This window comes from Melanerpes formicivorus, unplaced genomic scaffold (genome assembly GCF_026170545.1).
Source record: "Melanerpes formicivorus ecotype bairdi unplaced genomic scaffold, bMelFor1.0.p_v2 SCAF_15, whole genome shotgun sequence".
In the NCBI taxonomy this organism is placed as follows: Eukaryota; Metazoa; Chordata; class Aves; order Piciformes; family Picidae; genus Melanerpes; species Melanerpes formicivorus.
The window spans coordinates 15793707-15814446 of NW_027142367.1; the positions used below are offsets into that span (position 1 = coordinate 15793707).

Consider the following 20740-nt stretch of genomic DNA (forward strand, 5'->3'; position numbering starts at 1 on the left):
TCTCCTATGAGGACAGACTGAAGGAGTTGGGGCTGTTCAGTCTGCGGAAGAGAAGGCTCCCAGGTGACCTCATTGTGGCCTTCCAGTATCTGAAGGGGGCTACAGGAAGGCTGGGGAAGGACTTCTCAGGATCTCAGGTAGTGATAGGACTAGGGGGAATGGAATGAAGCTGGAGGTGGGGAGATTCAGGCTGGATGTGAGGAGGAGGTTCTTCCCCATGAGAGTGGTGAAGCCCTGGAATGGGTTGTCCAGGGAGGTGGTCGGGGCCCCGTCCCTGGAGGTGTTTAAGCCCAGGCTGGATGAGGCTCTGGCCAGGCTGATCTAGTGTGAGGTGTCCCTGCCCATGGCAGGGGGATTGGAACTAGATGATCCTTGTGGTCCCTTCCAACCCTGAATGATACTATGATACTATTCTATTCTATTCTATTCTATTCTATTTCTATTTCTATTTCTATTTCTATTCTATATATGTGCAGTAGTTACCTACAGTGATTTCTTCCATTGTTTGAACTGCATCCTCACACAAGAGGGTAATTTGCATGTGCTACCTCAAATCCTTCTTGCTTAAGAGGTGATAAAGCACAAACGGCACAATTCAGTCTTCCCCATCAAAATCATAGAATCACAGAATGTTAAGGGTTGGAATCTAGAGATCACCCAGTCCAACCCCCCTGCCAGGGCAGGATCACCCAGGACAGGTCACACAGGAACACGTCCATGTAGGTTTGGAAAGTCTCCAGAGGAGACTCCACAACCTCTCTGGGCAGCCTGCTCCAGGGCTCCGGCACCCTCACAGTAAAGAAGCTTATTCTCCTGTTAAGGTGGAACTTCCTAGGTTCCAGCTTGTATCTCTTGTTCCTTGTCCTATTACTTGGCACCACCACAAAGAGCCTGACACCTTCATCCTGACACCCACCCCTCAGATATTTAGAGACATTGATCAGATCCCCTCTCAGCCTTCTCCAGACTAAACATCCCCAAGGCTCTCAGTCTTCACAGCAGAGCTGTTCCAGTCCCTTCATCATCCTTGTATCTCTCTGTTGGACTCCCTCCATCAGGTCCGTGTTTCTCTTGAGCTGGGGAGCCTCAAACGGGTCACAGTATTGCAGGTGTGGTCTCAGCATGGCAGAGGAGAGTGGGAGGTGAACCTCCCTAAGCCTGCAGGATACACTTTTCTTGATGCACCCCAGGATCCTATTGGCTCTCTTGGCCACAAGGACTATGTCTAGTTCATGTTTTATGGTACGAGTCTACAAGCAGGGAGAGACAAAACCTTCTTAGCTTCTTAGACTCCAGAATATCCCTTCTCTTATTGACTGTAGTTTATTTTCTAGGGTCTAGGAAGTAATTGAGCCTCTGCTCAGCCTGCTTACCTTTACATCTGGATGTGTGTCAGATTCAACATTCTCCCTTTGATGCATGACCTCAATAAGCCTAGCTTTTTATACCGTACCTGGCAATGAGAATGATTTACTGTCTTTAGCTCTTCAGCACTAGTTACAGTTTAATGAGAATAAATGGTAAAGTGTGGTAGCAAGCAATTAAGAGTGGTCTGAAGTAAGTCCCAGAAAGAATCCTTCCTGGCTAAACTGAACTCTGGTGAAAATACCATTTTATTCCACTGTGTCTTATGATGGACAAGGCTAAAGCTCATGAAAATGATCAAGGGGTTGAGCAGCCCTGCTACAAAGACAGGCTGAGGGAGCTGGGGTTATTCAGCCTGGAGAAGAGAAGGCTCCAGTGAGTCCTAATAGTGACCTTCCAGTGCTTGAAGGGGGCCTAGAAGAAGGATGGAGACAGACTGTTTCCAAAGGCCTGCAAGTGACAGGATGAGGGGCAATGGCTTCAAACTAGAGAAGAGTAGATTTAGACAGGACATGAGAACAAGTTCTGCACCATGAGAGTAGAGGAACACTGCAACAGGTTGCCCAGGGAGGCATTTGAGACCCCATCCTTGGAGATATTCAGGATGAGGCTTGACACAGCTCTGAGCAGCCTGATCTAGTGGAGGATGGCCCTGCTGACTGCAGGAGGGGTTGGACTGGATGCCCTTTGAAGCTCCCTTCCAATCTAGACCATATTGTGATACTGTGAAAAAGGAATTCAAGAGTTACAGTGCAGGTGGACAATTATCAATATAGAATTGTTGTCCAGAAAAGGGGACAGCCTGCTTTCTGTAGTTCTATTAAGCAAAACATGGAAAGCATCTGACATGCAGGAAGAAGTTGGTGTCCCTCCTCTGCCCCTATAGTCTCAATATGCTATCACAAGGCCAGAGGTTGTAGAGGCATCACAGACAAAGAGAAGAAGAAACATTCTGAGAGGTACAGAAATCTGACAAAACAAATAAAAAGTTGTCTTCTTGAGAAAATGTCTGGTTTTTTTTTTATTAGGCTGGGGTTGGAGTGGCTGGAGAGCTCCCAAACAGAGAGGGACCTGGGGGTGCTGATCAACAGCCGCCTGAATAGGAGCCAGCAGTGTGCCCAGGTGGCCAAGAGGGCCAATGGCATCCTGGCCTGCATTAGGAAGAGTGTGGCCAGCAGGAGCAGGGAAGTCATTGTGCCCCTGGACTCTGCTTTGGTTAGGCCACATCTTGAGTCCTGTGTCCAGTTCTGGGCCCCTCAGTTTAAGAAGGACATCGAAACCCTTGAACGTGTCCAGAGAAGGGCAACAAGGCTGGGGAGAGGCCTTGAACACAAGCCCTATGAGGAGAGGCTGAGGGAGCTGGGATTGTTTAGCCTGGAGAAGAGGAGGCTCAGGGGAGACCTCATTGCCCTCTACAACTACCTGAGGGGTGGTTGTAGCCGGGAAGGGGTTGGTCTCTTCTCCCAGGCAACCAGCAGCAGAACAAGGGGACACAGTCTCAAGCTGCGCCAGGGGAGGTTTAGACTCGAGGTGAGGAGGAAGTTCTTCACCCAGCGAGTCATTCGTCATTGGAATGTGCTGCCCAGGGAGGTGGTGGAGTCACCGTCCCTGGAGGCATTCAAGAGGAGATTGGACGTGGCACTTGGTGCCATGGTCTAGTCATGGGGTCTGTGTTGATAGGTTGGACTCGATGATCCTCGAGGTCTCTTCCAACCTTAGTTATACTGTGATACTGTGATACTGTGATACTGTGATACTGTGATAGATTATACCACTTAAATGGCCTCGTGGTTTAGGCAGAGGAAGAAACAATCGTATTGTGAAAAAAACAGCTTGCAAAAAGTCTCCCTTTTAGCAAGAGGATTTGTGGGGTGATGCATTTTTATTCAGAAAGTCTCTCAGAGTATTCATCAGAAGATTTTTGTTACTGTGGCTGCACAGAATATTTTTAAAACACCTTCAAGTATCAAAGTCCTCTAGGAAATATTGGAGAAGGGCTGCTGGATTCCTCTGAGTGATGGAAGCCCAGCTGTCTGGGAGCAAACCATCATCACTCATTTCCACTCCATCTCTACAAATGTTTTCCTTCTCAGAAATTCAATCTGTTGCCATAGAGGGTCTTAGAAGGAAAGCTGCTTTGATGGCATGAGAGATCCTTTAGTGCTTTTAGTTGAAAATGCTGAAGGTGGTGTAAGAAATACAAGATTTGGGGAAAATCTTCGGGGCTTAGGCCTCATGATCAAGCCACTGAGCCATATGAGAGGTGTGATAATACCACATGTCCCCTGCATTAACTCAGGCCAGGTTTCAGGAGATTTCACATGTGTGAAAGTTAATCCAAGGGTGAGCGCTGCTAGCTGCATATTGGGAGCATGTGTAAGAACAGTGGGAAGGTACCAACCTCAGCTGGAGTGCCATAACATGGTGAGGGATGAGCATGAGGTTTAGCAAGACCAATTGTCACAACAACCCCAAGCAACACTACAGGCTTGGGGCAGAGTGAGTGGAAAGCAGCCTGGGGGAAAAGGATCAGGGGTTGCTGGTGGACAGCTGATCATGAGCCAGCAGTGTGCCCAAGAAGGCCAATGGCATCCTGGCCTGTCTCCAGCAGGAGTAGGGCAGTGATGGTGCCCCTGTACTCAGCCCTGGTGAGGCCACAGCTTGAGCTCTGGATTCAGTTCTGGGTGCCACAGAATAGGAAAGGGAATGAGGTGCTGGAGGCTGTCCAGAGGAGAGTAGCGAGGCCAGGGAGGGGTTTGGAGGGCATCCCATATGAGGAGTGCCTGAGGGAGCTGTCAGTATTCCCTTATTTCTTCCACTGTTTTTCTGTGATTTCAGTCTTGCAGTTGCCTTACAATTTCATACAAAGAGGAATAGCCTGGTTTTCACTTGTTTCGCTACATATATATAGGTTTATTTACTAAATATGGTCCTGCTATTAAGACTGTACTTGATTTCCTTCCTTTTTTCTCAGGAAAGAACAATTTGAGGAGGAAGCAAGGTAGCCTGTGTTGAAGGCTGGAATGAGCAAAGAACTTGGACCCTCAAGGGAGCTTTGCATTTGTTCTGCAGAGAGGTCTAGAGGGGGCATCCACAACCTGCCTCTGCTGTGTGCCGTGAAACGTCCTTGCACACAAAGAACAAACAGGATTTCTGTCAAAATGACTTAGCTCAAGTTGAGATAACAACAAACAAGGAGAGAACAAAAGTCAGATAGCTACAAGAGAGATAGTGTTTGTGTGTCTCTGCTGATAATCTAATTAAATTGGAGGCCAAATTGCTAATTTCCACTACCCTCTTTAGAAAATCAAAGCTGTGGCAACACGAGGACTAAGTGTATCGGTTCAGAGTTCAGTGTTGCACACCAATTAGTTTCTCCCTGACTGACAGCCACAGCTTCAAGGCTTTAAGGAAAGGCTTTTTTATTTACTCCTCATCCTGTGACAGCAGTACTTCTGGTCATCCCATTTATTTAGAATAAATAAGTTTATTCATTTAATGTTAAGATCTTTCCTCATTTAATTTATCCTGTTTACTGGCCAGGTGGTGGCAGGCATCGATACCAAGGTGTTTCCCATCCTTTTTTGATTTTTAGAGGTTTTGGATGAAAGCATATTATGCAATGTAAAATGGCAACATATTTTTTCTGGATAAATGCTCTTATATGGTTTAAAGAAAAGTAGCAATTTGTCAGCAGGAGCAGGGAGGTCATTCTGCCCCTGTACACTGCACTGGTTAGGCCACACCTCGAGTCCTGTGTCCAGTTCTGGGCCCCTCAGTTTAGGAAGGAGGTTGACTTGCCGGAACGAGTCCAGAGAAGGGCAACGAAGTTGGTGAGGGGTTTGGAACACAAGCCCTATGAGGAGAGGCTGAGGGAGCTGGGATTGCTCAGCCTGGAGAAGAGGAGACTCAGGGGTGACCTTATTGCTCTCTACAACTACCTGAAGGGAGGTTGTAGACAGGCAGATGATGGTCTCTTCTCCCAGGCAGCCAGCACCAGAACAAGAGGACACAGTCTCAGGCTGCGCCAGAGGAGGTTCAGGTTGGATGTTAGGAAGAAGTTCTATACAGAGAGAGTGATTGCCCATTGGAATGGGCTGCCCAAGGAGGTGGTGGAGTCGCCGTCATTGAGGGTGTTCAGGAGGAGACTTGCTGGGGTGCTTGGTGCCATGGGTTAGCTGTTTGGGTGGGTTGGATTGGTTGATGGGTTGGACACAATGATCTTGAAGGCCTCTTCCAACCTGGTTTGGTCTATTCTAAATAAGTTTATTCTAAATATGTGGCAATTGGCCACCCTCTTCAGCATACAGCAAGTGAGCACCAACTGACTTCAGTTCTGGGCTTTGAAGGGTCTGAATATGCAGCCTGAGTATTTAAAGGAGCTTATTTTTCACACCTCAGGAGCAGACTATGCAACAGCAATTCCACTCAGTTTGGGGCTGGTGACTTATAGCAGTCTGATTACTGGACAGCACCTGTTCAGGGTCTGTTCTCATTTGAAAATTTAAAGTCCATTTTCATGCAAAGAACTAGAAATGCTGAATTAGGGTGGCAGCTATTCCTTATGTTTTAGTTCACAGCTTCATAGAATGGTTTGGGTCGGAAGGGAGCTTAAAGATCATCTAGTTCCAACCCCTCTGCCATGGGCAGGGACACCTTCCACCACACCAGGTTGCTCAAGGCCTCATCTCCAGGCTAAATCTGCCCTCAAGCTTCAATCCATTCCCTCTCATCCTGTCACTCCAAGCCCATGTAAAAAGTCCCTTCTCAGCTTTCCTGTAAGCCCCTTCAGGTACTGGGAGGCTGCTCTAAGGTCTGCTGTATTAAGCAGAGGCAGTGGGAAGCTATTCTGTGAATTTGGGAAGTGCTGAAAAAAATCTGGTAGCCCTGGTGGGAAAATCTCTTTGGTTTGACCAGAAGCCCCACCTTTGAGTAAGAGCAAAAACTTTCACTGCTAATCTCTGAATCCACTTTGCCTTGGTCCACAAGCTTAGCTCCCACTTTCTCCTTATTCCTTCTCCTTGGCTCTGGAGCCAGATCTGATAACAATGATGGTTTCAAAAAGCAAAGAAGTAAAAATATTTACAATGCTTTGCACCACTGTTTACCTACTGATTCCATTATGGGCCCAGTTAGATCATTCTGTAAAAATATAGGGGGGGGGGGGAGATGCATTTTCCTATTTTGGTTGAAAGCACTTCATCCATTTTCATGCACTGAATCCTTAAATATCCTAAAGCATAGGTTAATGACATCCCTGTTGCAAAGTTGGAAAAGCATAGAAATAGACAAGCTAACGTCAGCATTTTTCCAAGCATCCACAGGCGGTTAAATCTCTCATAAAACAAAGAAAAAAATTAAAGGTCCACAAAATCTGTGACATTTTTTGACAGTGAAGGTCATACTGAGTTGGTAGAACTGTGTCCAGTTCTGGGCCCCTCAGTTTAAGAAGGACATCGAAACACTTGAACGTGTCCAGAGAAGGGCAACAAGGCTGGGGAGAGGCCTTGAACACAAGCCCTATGAGGAGAGGCTGAGGGAGCTGGGATTGTTTAGCCTGGAGAAGAGGAGGCTCAGGGGTGACCTCATTGCCCTCTACAACTACCTGAAAGGTGGTTGTAGCCGGGAAGGGGTTGGTCTCTTCTCCCAGGCAACCAGCAGCAGAACAAGGGGACACAGTCTCAAGCTGTGCCAGGGGAGGTTTAGACTCGCGGTGAGGAGGAAGTTCTTCACCGAGCGAGTCATTCGTCATTGGAATGTGCTGCCCAGGGAGGTGGTGGAGTCACCGTCCCTGGAGGCGTTCAAGGGGAAATTGGACGTGGCACTTGGTGCCATGGTCTAGTCATGGGGTCTGTGTTGATAGGTTGGACTCGATGATCCTCGAGGTCCTTTCCAACCTTAGTTATACTGTGATACTGTGATACTGTAACTGCAGTGCATAACCTTGGCAATATCAGGAGAAGCAGAGTGTCCTGATTTGGGCTGAGATGGAGTTAATGTTGCTGTAGCAGCTGGTCCAGTGCTGTGGTTTGGGTTTAGTGTGAGGACAGTGTTGATAACACACTGATGTTTTCCTTGTGGCTAAGTAGTGCTTATCCTGCACCAAGGGCTTTTCAGCTACTTGTATCCTGCAAGTGAAGAGGCTGGAGGGGTACAAGAGATGGGGAAGGGAAAGGACAACTGCCTTGGACTGGCTATCATGATGTCATGCCCAGAATATAACCTTCAGGGGAGGCTGGCTGGGGGCTGCTACTTGGAAACTACAAACTACAGCACAGGAGGTTCCACCTCAACGTGAGGAGGAACTTCTTCACTGTGAGGGTCACAGAGCACTGGAACAGGCTCCCAATGAGATTGTAGAGTCTCCTTCTCTGAAGACTTTCAAGCCCTGTCTGGGTGTGTTCCTCTGTGACCTGTGCTGGATTCTATGGTTCTGCTCTGGCAGGGGGTGTGGACTCAATCTCCAGAGGTCCCTTCCAACCCCTAATATCTTGTGATCCTGTGAGCTGCCAGCCAGTGGTGAGCAAAATCATTACTCAGTAGTTCTTTTAAATTCCTGGAATGGGATGGATTGGAAGGGACCTTGATGATCATCAAGTTCCAACCCTCCTGCCGTTGGCAGGGACACAGACATTCTACCTTTTTTTTTTCTATTCTCTCCAGGTATGGAGACTCTACCACCTCTCTGAGCAGCCTGGTCCAGTGCTCTACCACCCTCAAAGTAAAGAGGTTCCTCTTCATGTGGAGATGGAACTTCCTATTCAAGTGTGTGCCTGCTGCCTCTTGTCCTGTCACTGGACACCACTGACGAAACACTGCTCCCATCCTCCTGACACCCACCCTTTAAGTATTAATAAGCATTGATAAGGTCTCCCCTCAGCCCTCTCTTCTCTGGGCTAAAAAGCCCCAAGTCCCTCAGCCTTTCTTCATAAGGAGGATGTTCACATTCCTTAATGATCTTTGTAGCTCTTTGCTGTTGTTTCCTGTCCTGGAAGTGAGGACCACTTGTTGGACTTCCTTAGGTTGCTCTCTGCCCAGCTCTCCACACTGACACAGAATCACAGAATCATTGAGGCTGGAATAGACCACTGAGGTCATCAAGTCCAGCCTTATGACCTAACACCGCCACACTGACAGGACCATGTCACTAAGTGCCCCATCCAGTTTTTCCTTAAACATGTCCTGTGAGGACAGACTGAAGGAGCTGGGGCTGCTCAGTCTGCAGGAGAGAAGGCTCCCAGGTGACCTCATTGTGGCCTTCCAGTATCTGAAGGGGGCCTACAGGAAGGCTGGGGAAGGACTGCTCAGGATGTCAGGTAGTGATAGGACTAGGGGAAATGGAGTGAAGCTGGAGGTGGGGAGATTCAGGCTGGATGTGAGGAGGAGGTTCTTCCCCATGAGAGTGGTGAGACCCTGGAATGGGTTGTCCAGGGAGGTGGTTGAGGCCCCGTCCCTGAAGGTGTTTAAGCCCAGGCTGGATGAGGCTCTGTCCAGCCTGATCTAGTGTGGGGTGTCCCTGCCCATGGCAGGGGGGTTGGAACTAGATGATCCTTGTGGTCCCTTCCAACCCTGACTGATACTATGATACTATGGTGACTCCACCACCTTCCTGGGGAGCTCAGAGGCAGAGCTGTGGTGCTGTGCTGTGTGGTTCTGTGTTGTGTTGGTGGCTGCAGCACCCTGCTCTGCTGGGCAGCAGTGCTGGGGTCAGGTTCTGCTTGGTCAAAACCAGCAGCTCTGCTCCTCAATCTTAATCACACCCCATTGCCTGCTTCCTTCTTGTTATCCCTGTAGGATTTTTCATCCTCTGAAGCCAACAAAAAAGATGATATTTATCTTCAGCTACTGAAGCCTCCTCCTTTTTCCAGACTTTCCATTTCACGCTGTTTGGATTTTATTAAGCTCTCTTTCCACACAAAAGCAGAACACCAGCTCTACGATGCCCTGAGGGACACAGAGGCGCTGTTGCCATAATGGCTCAGCACTCTGGAGACATTTGATTTCCACCACAAGCTCTTTGGAGGATTGTGGCTAAGGATATATAAAAAGATGGTAAATGTTTACAGCAGGGATTTTGGTCTCCCTTGGAGAATAATTTTAATCTATTAATTGGCATTTCACATTAATGTTGATGAAGTAAGACCTGCCTACGAAGGGGGCTGGATTTTGGTTTGCACCTTGGGATAGAGAGGATTTTTCTTGTTACTTTCAGAATTAGGGATAATATCCATATGGATAACGGTATGAATCATCTCTTCATAAGACTATGACTTTCTTCTCAACATCTCAATCATTACTAAGTGTTTTCATCAGATATTTTCCAGAAGCAACACTGTTCAGTTTCTGCTTCCAATGTTTCCTGTTCTTCCCAGACATAGCCAAGCAGAAGTTCTTAGTTAACATTCTGCTGTGGTGAGACCTCACTTGGAGTACTGACTCCAGGTTCTGAAGCCCTCATAGAATCGTAGAATGAATAAGGTTGGAAGGGACCTCAAAGATCACCAAGTCCAACCTGTCACCCAAGACCTCATGACTACTAAACCATGGCACCAAGTGCCACGTTCAGTCCCCTCTTGAACACCTCCAGGGATGGTGACTCCACCACCTCCCTGGGCAGCCCATTCCAATGGCTAACAACTCTCTGTGAAGGCTACAAGAAGGCTGCAGAGGGAGTTTCCAAAGGCCTGCAGTGATAGGACAAGGGGCAATGGCTTCCAACTAGAGAAGAGCAGATTTAGATTGGATGTTAGAAACAAGTTCTGCACCATGAGGCTGGTCAAACACTGCATCAGGTTGCCCAGGCAGGTGGCTGAGACTCCTTCCCTGGAGATATTAAGGGTAAGGCTTGACAGGGCTCTGGGCAACTTGATCTATTTGAGGATGTCCCTGCTGACAGCAGAGGGGTTGGACTGGGTGACCTTTGGAGGTTGCTTTCAACCCACACCGTTCTGTGATTCTATGATTCTAAGATCTTTATCACTAATCTTGATGAAGACTTAGCACTGTTAGTTTGCAGATGACACCAAGTTAGGTAGGAGTCTTGATCTGCTTGAGGGTAGGGAGGATCTGCAGAGAGATTTGGACAGATTGGATCAGTGGGCCCTCTAGAGATCATCCCGTCCAAGCCCCCTGCCAAAGCAGGATCACTCAGGGCAGGCCACACAGGAACAGATCCAGGTGGGTTTGGAAACTCTCCAGAGAAGGAGACTCCACAACCTCTCTGGACAGCTTGCTCCAGGGCTCCAGCACCTTCGTGCCAAAGAAGTTTCTCTTCATGTTGATAAATCATTTTAATGTGCTGTGTACCTCTGGCATCTGTTGGTGAAGAGAATTCAATTTAGCTCCCACTTAGCAGTGCAGACCTTGCAGGCAATGCTGGAAAGAGCTGACTGTATTACTGCAGGTTTTTACTCTGTGATGATAAAACTTCTTTTTCTCTACCCAGATGAAGATTAAAATGACATGTAAAGGTTATGTTCATGAAGTTCTGAATATCTCTTGGAATGTCTCTCTTCAATGGTAAAAATAACTGCAGATTGTCAGAATTCCACAGTTTTAACTCCATAAGATGGCATTTTCTACTGCAAGGTGTGCACTTTTTATACCAGTTGGATAAAAATGACACAGGACTCATTCTTATTAGTTTTTTTCCTTTCTTTCTGCTCAACTCTCTGCAGGATGTGTGACACAGGAGAAGGGCTGTTCACCTTTCAGACACGAGAAGGAGAAATGATCTATCAGAAAGTCCATTCTGCAACACTGGCCATAGCAGAGCAACATGAAAGATTAATGATGGAGATGGAACAGAAGGCAAGGGTAAGGTCCTTTCACTAACATCTTTGTACTTGGTACTGAACAGAGGGAGTATGGAGTGATGGCAGCTGTAATGATGGCATTAGCTGCGTGGGTGAGACAGCAGAGACCTTGGATTTGTGCATTTTTGTGGTCAGGGAGTTTTAGTGTGGGTTGTACAGTGATCTCTTGGTGGTGTCTCTCTGTAATGGAGGATACCATTGAACATGAGATCCCTGTGAAAATTGTGGCTCTGTTACTCAAAGATGAAGCCTTTACCTGAAGCCAGCCATGAGTAGACTATGGATGAATCATAGAATGGTTTAGGTTGGAAAGGACCTCAGAGATTATCTGTTCTGACCTCCACTCCATGGGCATAGATGACTCTCAACTAGATTTGGTTGCTCAAGGCCTCAGCCAACCTGGTGTTGAACACCCCCAGGAAGGAGGCATCCACACCCCACAAACCCCTTCACCAACACTTGCACCAGGTCAAACTGGGCCTCCAAACCCTCAACACCACTGAGAGGCATCCTCTCAAACTCTTCTGTCATCAGGAGATCCCTCTCCAGCACTCCACAAACACCCTGCCAAAACCTCTGCCAGATCTGCCTACTCTAAAACCATCTTGTCTCCCTCCCTGCAGCCAAGCCAGGGTCGTGCTTCCCCAAAACTGGGGCCTTGCCAACAAATCCTCCTGGCCAACAAGCCCCATTCCTGGGTAAGTGAGCAGCCCCAGCACCATTCCTGCCCCAAATCTTTGTCCCAAGCCAGCGAAATGGGATAAGAACTGTAGAATTCTCCTGTTATGACTACACATAGAAGGGAGGCACGCTCAGGAAATAATTGTACCTTTGGAACCTCATAAATCCCTTTTTGAAAGAGCTGTCAGTAAAAAGCCATTCTGTAATCTCAAAAGAATTAAAATTTACAACCTGTAAAACAATAATTCCAAGTGAGATAGCACTAAAGTTGACGTTAACCAGCTGAAGTTAATCAAACACCAGTGAAACTGAAGTGCAAATGCACAAAGGAATTACAATAGCACAAGTTTCATATTATTACCATAGGAAATATCCTGTGACAGTTGTTTTGCTTTAACCAGCAGAGCTGTAAAAAATGACATCTTTTAAGATTGTCTTTAAATATTTACCAGAAGACAAACACCTTTCTGAAGCCCTTCATCTGGAGCTTTTTTCTCCATTCTCATTATTTACACCTCTCCTCTTGAATATTCTCTTTAATGTAAGTGGTTGAGTCATCAGGATGGATCTCTGTCATTTCACAAAAGATAATATCAAGGAGTTCATGTGTTTATTTTATTTTAATAGTTATTAGGAGGGGAATAATGAAGGTGTCAAAGAAGACTGGAATGGGGCTTAAGGAGAGGTTGAAGAGGAAGGTGGGTAAGAAATATACCTGCAGGTCATTTAATCTTTCTTATCTAGAACACAATAAGGAGGCTAATAGTGAATCATAGGACTCACCTGTCTAGGCCCATCAGCTAGACTTACTGGTCTAGGGAGGTTCTCCTACCCCTCTACTCTGCCCTGCTGAGACCACACCTGCAATACTGTGTCCAGTTTTGGGCTTACCAGTTCAAAAGAGACAGAGACCTGCTGGAGAGAGTCCATTGGAGAGCCACGAGGACGACAAAGGGACCTGAACATCTCTGCTATGAAGAAAGATTGAGAGCCCTGGGGCGGTTCAGTCTGGAGAGGAGAAGGCTGAGAGGGAATCTGATCAATGTCTCTAAATACCTGAGGGGGTGTGTGTCAAGATGAAGGTTCAGGCTCTTTGTGGTGGTGCCCAGTGATAGGTACAAGCTGGAACACAGGAGGTTCCACCTCAACTTGAGGAGGAACTTCTTTGGTGTGAGAGTGCTGGGGCCCTGGAGCAGGCTGCCCAGAGATGTTGTGGAGTCTTCTCTGGAGACTTTCCAAACCCACCTGGATGTGTTCCTGCCCTGAGTGACCCTGCTTTGGCAAGAGTGTTGGGCTAGATGATCTCTAGAGGTCCCTTCCTACCCCTAACATTCTATGATTCTATGATTTCATCCCACCATGAAATCTGAACTTCCCATGGCTGCTGCCTCTTCCTGTCTTTACAAGTCAGCTGCTTCCTTCCCTGCCTTTTCTTCTGTCAGCTGCAGGAGTCTGTTAGCTCCTGTGAGAATACCTTGTAGACAGTGAGGAGGAGCAGCAAAGTCTTGCTTGCTCAGGAGATACTGCAGGTGGTGGCTATTGCTGGATGCTTGCTGTGGGCTTGAATGAAATTCACTAGAGGGAAAGTCTTTAGTGTGGTCATGAAGAGTTAGTGCAGCTGCTCATATGCAGCAAGGGATCTGAGCTCTTTGTCACCTCAGCAGCTCTGCAGACAACATCAAGTTTTGTGGAGTGTGTAGGTAAGTGCTGTGGGTAGGTGTGAGAGCAGAGCTGCCAAGTCCTTGCAGATGATTGGATCAGGTATTTTGGTAGCTGGTGATGTAATTCAGATGATGTTTTGCTCTTTGGAAACTGTTCACTAGAGCTTGCACTGGAGTTTTGGATGTTTCTCAAACAGTAGTAGTAGTTGTGAGGTGAGAAGTAGTGATGAAAAGAACTCAGTTCCTCCCTTGCCTGGCACAACTTTAAAATCTCTTATTCCTAGCCATTGGGCTGGGCAATCTTGAATGCAAGAAGGCCATCTTCTAGGGACTACAACCCACATATCTCATCACACCCTAACCTAGAAGTTACTTCATAGTATCATAGTATCATAATATCATTCAGGGTTGGAAGGGACCACAAGGATCATCTAGTTCCAACCCCCCTGCCATGGGCAGGGACACCCCACACTACATCAGGCTGGACAGAGCCTCATCCAGCCTGCTCTTAAACACCTCCAGGGATGGGGCCTCAACCACCTCCCTGGACAACCCATTCCAGGGTTTCACCACTCTCATGGGGAAGAACCTCCTCCTCACCTCCAGCCTGAATCTCCCCACCTCCAGCTTCATTCCATTCCCCCTAGTCCTATCACTACCTGAGATCCTGAGAAGTCCTTCCCCAGCCTTCCTGTAGGCCCCCTTCAGATACTGGAAGGCCACAATGAGGTCACCTGGGAGCCTTCTCTTCTGCAGACTGAACAGCCCCAACTCCTTCAGTCTGTCCTAATAGGAGAGGTGCTCCAGCCCTCTGATCATCCTCGTGGCCCTTCTCTGGACATCTTCCATTCTTCTTTTCTTAAAACTTCCTGAAATGCTTCATGTAATGTTACCACCTTCTAGCTTTCTGTGTGTTGTGCATCCTAAAACTCAGACTGAAATCTGCCTTCCTCCTAATAGAAAGTAGAAGCTGAATGAAAACTTGCAATGAAAGAAAGAGTACATTGCTGCCTCAGGGTCATCCTGTTATCCACCAGGACCCTCAGGTTCCTTTTCCCAGAGCTGCTCTCCAACAAGTCAGTCCCCAGCCTGTACTGGTAAGCTGCTTGTATAGCTCTGCTGTGACTTTGACTTGAGTACTGCTAGAAAAAGAATTCTGAAGGCAGTTCTCCAGTGGGCTTAATGTCTTACTAATCTCATCTCTGCTATGTTGAGAAGACTCATCCCTGTCAAACAAACTACAGTAGCCTACAGAGCTCCTATTATTATTAGCAAAAGTAATAGCTGATGCATCCCCCTGATGCTCTCAGGAGACAGGTATTATTATAATAATTACACTAATGAGTAAAACGAGGCACAGGAAGATTAAGGACAAATTCAGTTCTCTCTGAATTGCCCAAGGTCACAGAGTAATCAGCTATACCCTGGGAATTGGAAAGCAACAAAACAACAACAAAATGAATCTTGAATCACAGTCCATGACAAATTCACAGAGGAATTCACCTCTGAAGTAGTTGTTTTCCACAGGTTTTCATCAGTCTTTTGAACTACATTATTGTTCCCTGTCTCCTGTCAAGCAAGACCTTCCTGGTTTTCAGCACCTCTGTTGAGAAGTTCTTTATCCATCCCCTGAAGGAATAGTTAAGGCTTCATCTACAATTAGTAGGAAGCTACTTTATCAATGATATACAGAGGGGTACCACCCTGTGATCCTGAGAATAAGAGACTTTCAAACAGTAATCATCTGAGAGGGCATCACCAATTCTCATAATGGTCACAGTATCACAGTATAACTAAGGTCAGAAAGGACCTCGAGGATCATCGAGTCCAACCTATCAACACAGACCCCATGACTAGACCATGGCACCAAGTGCCACGTCCAATCTCCTCTTGAACGCCTCCAGGGACGGTGACTCCACCACCTCCCTGGGCAGCACATTCCAATGACGAATGACTCGCTCGGTGAAGAACTTCCTCCTCACCTCGAGTCTAAACCTTGAGTCTAAAGTTGTAGAGGGCAATGAGGTCACCCCTGAGCCTCCTCTTCTCCAGGCTAAACAATCCCAGCTCCCTCAGCCTCTCCTCATAGGGCTTGTGTTCAAGGCCTCTCCCCAGCCTTGTTGCCCTTCTCTGGACACCTTCAAGTGTTTCGATGTCCTTCTTAAACTGAGGGGCCCAGAACTAATGCCACTCTGAAAATCCCTCCTGTGCTTTTTGTGCTTTGGCTCATCAGGTACCTGTTGGTAGGACAAAAATTGGATGGAGTTCAGCCTTTTCTTCATTTTGCCTTTTTTATCCCTGCTTCTGTCCCTTTTTATAAAGCTGATAAAGTTTTTAACATGAAAATGATTTCTAATAACCTCTGTGATTATGCTTAGACTGAAGGCAACAGATACTTAGTGGCTGAAAAATAAAACATATCTGAAATATGGGCACTTCTCCAAGGCCAGCTGTCTTTTGATATTTGTCAATCAAAGCCTGTCCAGACAGGGCTTGTTTGTGTTGCCACTTTACTCTGCTCTGATGAGACCTCACCTGAAGTACTGCATCCAGCTCAATACAGGAAGGACATGGAGCTGATGGAGTGGGTTCAGAGGAGGGCCACAAAAATGATCAGGGGTTGGAACACCTCTGCTATGAGGACAGGCTGAGGGAGCTGGGGATGTTCAGCCTGGAGAAGACTCCATGGAGACTTAATAGCAGCCTTCCAGGACCTGAAAGGGGCTACAAGAAGGCTGCAGAGGGGCTGTTTGGAAAGGCCTGCAGTGACAGAATGAGGGGCAATGGTTTGAAATTAGAGCAGAGCAGACTTAGATTGGATCCTAGGAACAAGTTCTCCACCATGAGGGTGGTAGCACTGCAACAAGTTGCCCAGGGAGGTCGTTGAAGACCCATCACTGGAAGTATTCAAGGTGAAGCAACTTGATCTAGTTGAGGGTATCCCTGCTGAGTGCAGAGGGGTTGGACTGAATAGTGGACTGGATACTTTCAGGATGTGTCTGGATGTGTTCCTATGTGACCTGCGCTAGATTATATGGTTATATGGATAACTGGCTGTCCACTAGGACTGTCCCATCCCAGCTGCAGGAATAGGGGTTTTTATTAACATTTCAGTTCAGCAGTATTCAACAGAGAGGGTTTCATGAAGCTTTTTCCATGCTGTGGTAGAAGCAGGCATTGCTCTGTTGCTTGTGACTGTCTCTGGGTAAAAGCTGCTCCTCTCATCACAAATTCAGTCTGTCAGAATCTGTTTCCATAAAGGTAGCTGCCAGGCAAGATGCAGATGGATTCATACAGCTGGCTGGTGAATGTGTATCTCTATAGAGCCTGTGATTCAAAACCCAGTCACAAATTAGCATAGGTACAAGTTTAGAACCTGAAAGAATTTGTGGTTTCTTCATTACTCTTAATTGCTTCCATGCAGGGGACAGTGGCAAAAGTGGCAATTCCTCCTGGCTGAGAGATTTTGTAAAAGCATCTGTAAAATGATGGCATTTCTGTAATGCTTCCCCCATACTGCTCAGTGATCACCTTTACACACATTCTGTGTTACAAGGAGGGAAGAATTGATGGAGTTGGAGATTGCCATGGCAACGGGGATAGTTCTCTTTCCTTTGTTTCATGAAGCTGGAACCTGCCAGCATGGAAGCGAAGGATTGTTGTGTTAAATGGCAGCCATGGAGTTCCAAAGACTTGACTTACAGATCACGTGGGCACAGCATCACAGAATGGTTGGAAGGGACCTCCAGAGATCATCCAGTCCAACCCCCCTGCCAAGGCAGGATCACTTAGGGCAAGCCACACAGGATCACATCCAGGAAGGGATTGAATGTCTCCGGGGAAGGAGACTCCACAACCTCTCTGGGTAGCCTGTTCCAGGCTTCTAGCACCTTGGTCATGCAGCTACAGCTGCTACTACACCAAGCAACTTTCTCCAGAGTAAAAAACCCTCCTGGGTTATCATCAGAAAATTAACTTAAATGGATAAAAGTTGCCAGTTGCAGGATTTATTAGGCTGAGACAAGTAAGTTGAAAGCTGCAGCAATTCACAAACACTTCTCTGCTTCTCCCTTTCCAGGCTGGGTCCCTGATTTGCAGCTATTTTTGCTACGTTAGTAAAGCAGAATCAGTAAGAAAGCAAAACTTCCACTCACATCTTTTCTCAGCAGAAGTGTGGGGTGTGATTTGGAGAATCTTGTCTCTCATTTTAAGCTGTTGCTCAGCCTGCAAAAATATATTTCCCAAGTTAGGTTATTTCTGTTTCTTCAGAAGTATCTGCAGTGCTTTTGAGTGACTACAGTTTTGAAAGTGTGCAATGTCAAGACTTCTCTGGCTATATCTATCCAAACAGAATGATTGAAACACAGAAATGTTTTGGTTGGAAAAGACCTCTAAGATCATTGAGTCCAACCATTGACCTAACAGGCTTAGGTCACACACATTGTCCCTCAGGGATCAGTCCTGGGACCTGTCTTATTCAACATCTTTGTGGGTGCCATGGACAGTGGCATTGAGTGCACCCTCAGCAAGTTTCCTGATGACACCAAGCTGTGTGGTGCAGCAGACACGCTGGAGGGAAGGGAGGCCATCCAGAGGGACTTTGACAGGCTGGAGAGGTGAGCACAAGCCAACCTCATGAAGTTCAATAAGAGCAAGTGCAGGGTCCTGCATCTGGGTCGAGGCAATCCCAGACACAAATCCAGGCTGGGCAGTGACTGGCTGGAAAGTAGCCCTGAGGAGAGAGACTTGGGGGTGCTGGTCGACAAGAAGCTCAACAGGAGCTCTCAGTGTGCACTTGCAGCCCGCAAAGCCAATCAGATCCTGGGCTGCATCAGGAGAAGTGTGACCAGCAGGTCGAGGGAGGTGATTCTCCCCCTCTACTCAGCTCTGGTGAGACCCCACCTGGAGTACTGTGTTCAGTTCTAGAGCCCCTATTACAAGAGGGATGTGGAGGTGCTGGAAGGTGTCCAGAGAAGGGCCACGAGGATGATCAGAGGGCTGGAGCACCTCTCCTATGAGGACAGACTGAAGGAGTTGTGGCTGTTCAGTCTGCAGAAGAGAAGGCTCCCAGGTGACCTAATTGTGGCCTTCCAGTATCTGAAGGGGGCCTACAGGAAGGCTGGGGAAGGACTTCTCAGGATCTCAGGTAGCGATAGGACTAGGGGGAATGGAATGAAGCTGGAGGTGGGGAGATTCAGGCTGGATGTGAGGAGGAGGTTCTTCACCATGAGAGTGGTGAGACCCTGGAATGGGTTGTCCAGGGAGGTGGTCAAGGCCCTGTCCCTGGGGGTGTTTAAGCCCAGGCTGGATGAGGCTCTGTCCAGCCTGATCTAGTGTGGGGTGTCCCTGCCCATGGCAGGGGGGTTGGAACTAGATGATCCTTGTGGTCCCTTCCAACCCTGAATGGTACTATGAAACCATGAAACTATAACACCACCATGGCCATTTAACCATGTCCCCAAGCACCATGGCCACACATTTCTTGTACACCTCCAGGGATGGTAATTCCACCACCTCCCTGGGCAGCCTCTTCCAATGCCTGACCATTTTTGCAGCAAAGAAATTTTTCCAGTGTCCTTTCAGGGAGTTGCAGAGAGCCATGAGATCTCTCCTCAGCCTCTTCTTCTCCAGGCTAAACAACCCCAGTTCCCTCAGGTGCTCTCACCAGCCCTGTTCTTCAGACACTTTGCCAGCTTCTCTGGACACACTCCATCCCCTCAGTGTCCTTCTTGGAGTGAGGAGCCCAAAACTGAACCCAGTATTTGACATGTGGCCTCATCAGTGCCCAGTGCTGGGGCATGATCACTTCCCTACTCCTGGCTGGCCACACCATTGATGAGCCAGGCTAGGATGCTGGTAGACTTGTTGGCCACCTGAGCACACTGCTGCCTCATGTTCAGAGAGCTGTCAACCAACACCCCCAGGGTCCTTTTCCATCAGGCAGCCTCTCTGCCCCGGGCCTGTGGGTTGGGGTTGTTGTGACTCAAGCACAGGACCTGGCCCTTGGCTTTGTTAAACCTCACACAGCTGACCTCAGCCTATTGATCCAGCCTGGCCAGATCTCTCTGCAGAGCCTTCCTACCCTCAATCAGATCAACACTCCCACCCAATCTAGTGTCATCTAAGAGGGCTGTACTGCATGATAAAAGATTTTATGTATTCTGAGTTTGCTGGGTGGTTTTTTTTTCTCTTTTTAATTGAAATATCTTTGTGTGACATAAAACTTAACTCCTGAAAATGTCAGGAAGCAGAGGCCAGCAAGACTGTGGCGTTACTGCCTCCTGGAGTCACGCACTGATAAGCTTAATAAGGAATATTCATGAAAGGTTAGTGATGGTTGTTGTTCCAGAAAAATTGCCTTCCTGTCATTTTATTCAAGTTCATTGGTGCCAGCAGCTCCTATGTGCTGGAAGGCAATGGCTGAAAGAAATGGGATTTCCACAGATGTGGTTTAGGGGTGAAGTTTGTAGAGTAGGATTCTCAGTTGGACTTGATGATCCCAAGGGTCTTTTCCAAGCAGAATGTTTCTGTGATTCTGTAAAATAGGTGTGGCTTAAAACTACTGCTCTGGGTTAGACAAGAGAAGAGCAGTTCCATAAGAAAGTACCTGTGGCCCAAGGCATCTGCTTTACAGAAAGAATGAAGATCAAGTAACTGTACAGTGACCACTCAATGCCAATTCTAATATGTTTCCTGTGAAAATAGATGTGGAAACCTTAGAATTCCAATTTGTCATCCCCCCCAAACTTACTCAGGCAAGGTTCTCCCAGCTGAGCACATTCTAGGTTGGCCCTGTTTCATCTTTCTTTCTGCATGCTAAGCATGTGTAAACACAAACACAGGCTGGGCCAGGAGTGGCTCGAGAGCAGTCTGGAGGAGAAAGACTTGGGGGTGTCAGTTGATGACAAACTCAATGAGCCAGCAATGGTGGCTGGCAGCCCAGAAGGCAGCTGTGTGCTGAGCTGCTTCAAAAGAAATGTGACCAGCAGGACTGGGAGGGGATTCTGCCCCTCTGCTCTGCTCTGCTCTGCTCAGACTCAATGTGGACACTGCCTCCAGTTTTGGTGCCCTCAGCACAGGAGGGATAGAGAGCTGCTGGAATGGGTCCACCATGTGTTCCTTTTGGTGAATCCATGCTGACAGATTCCGATGACCTTTTTATCCTCCATGTACCAGGAAATGGCTTCCACAATTAACTCCAACATCTTCCCAGGGACC

The 20740-nt window shown here is 47.4% G+C and overlaps 1 protein-coding gene across 1 annotated transcript in view; it reads left to right on the top strand.

Moving 5' to 3' along the window:
- DOK6 (docking protein 6) overlaps positions 1–20740 on the top strand; it is a 276783-nt gene that overhangs the window by 207173 nt on the left and 48870 nt on the right. The window contains exon 6 of the mRNA XM_068147758.1: positions 11043–11181. Within this exon, the coding sequence (XP_068003859.1) occupies positions 11043–11181 (139 nt within the window). The remainder of the gene's footprint in view (positions 1–11042; positions 11182–20740) is intronic.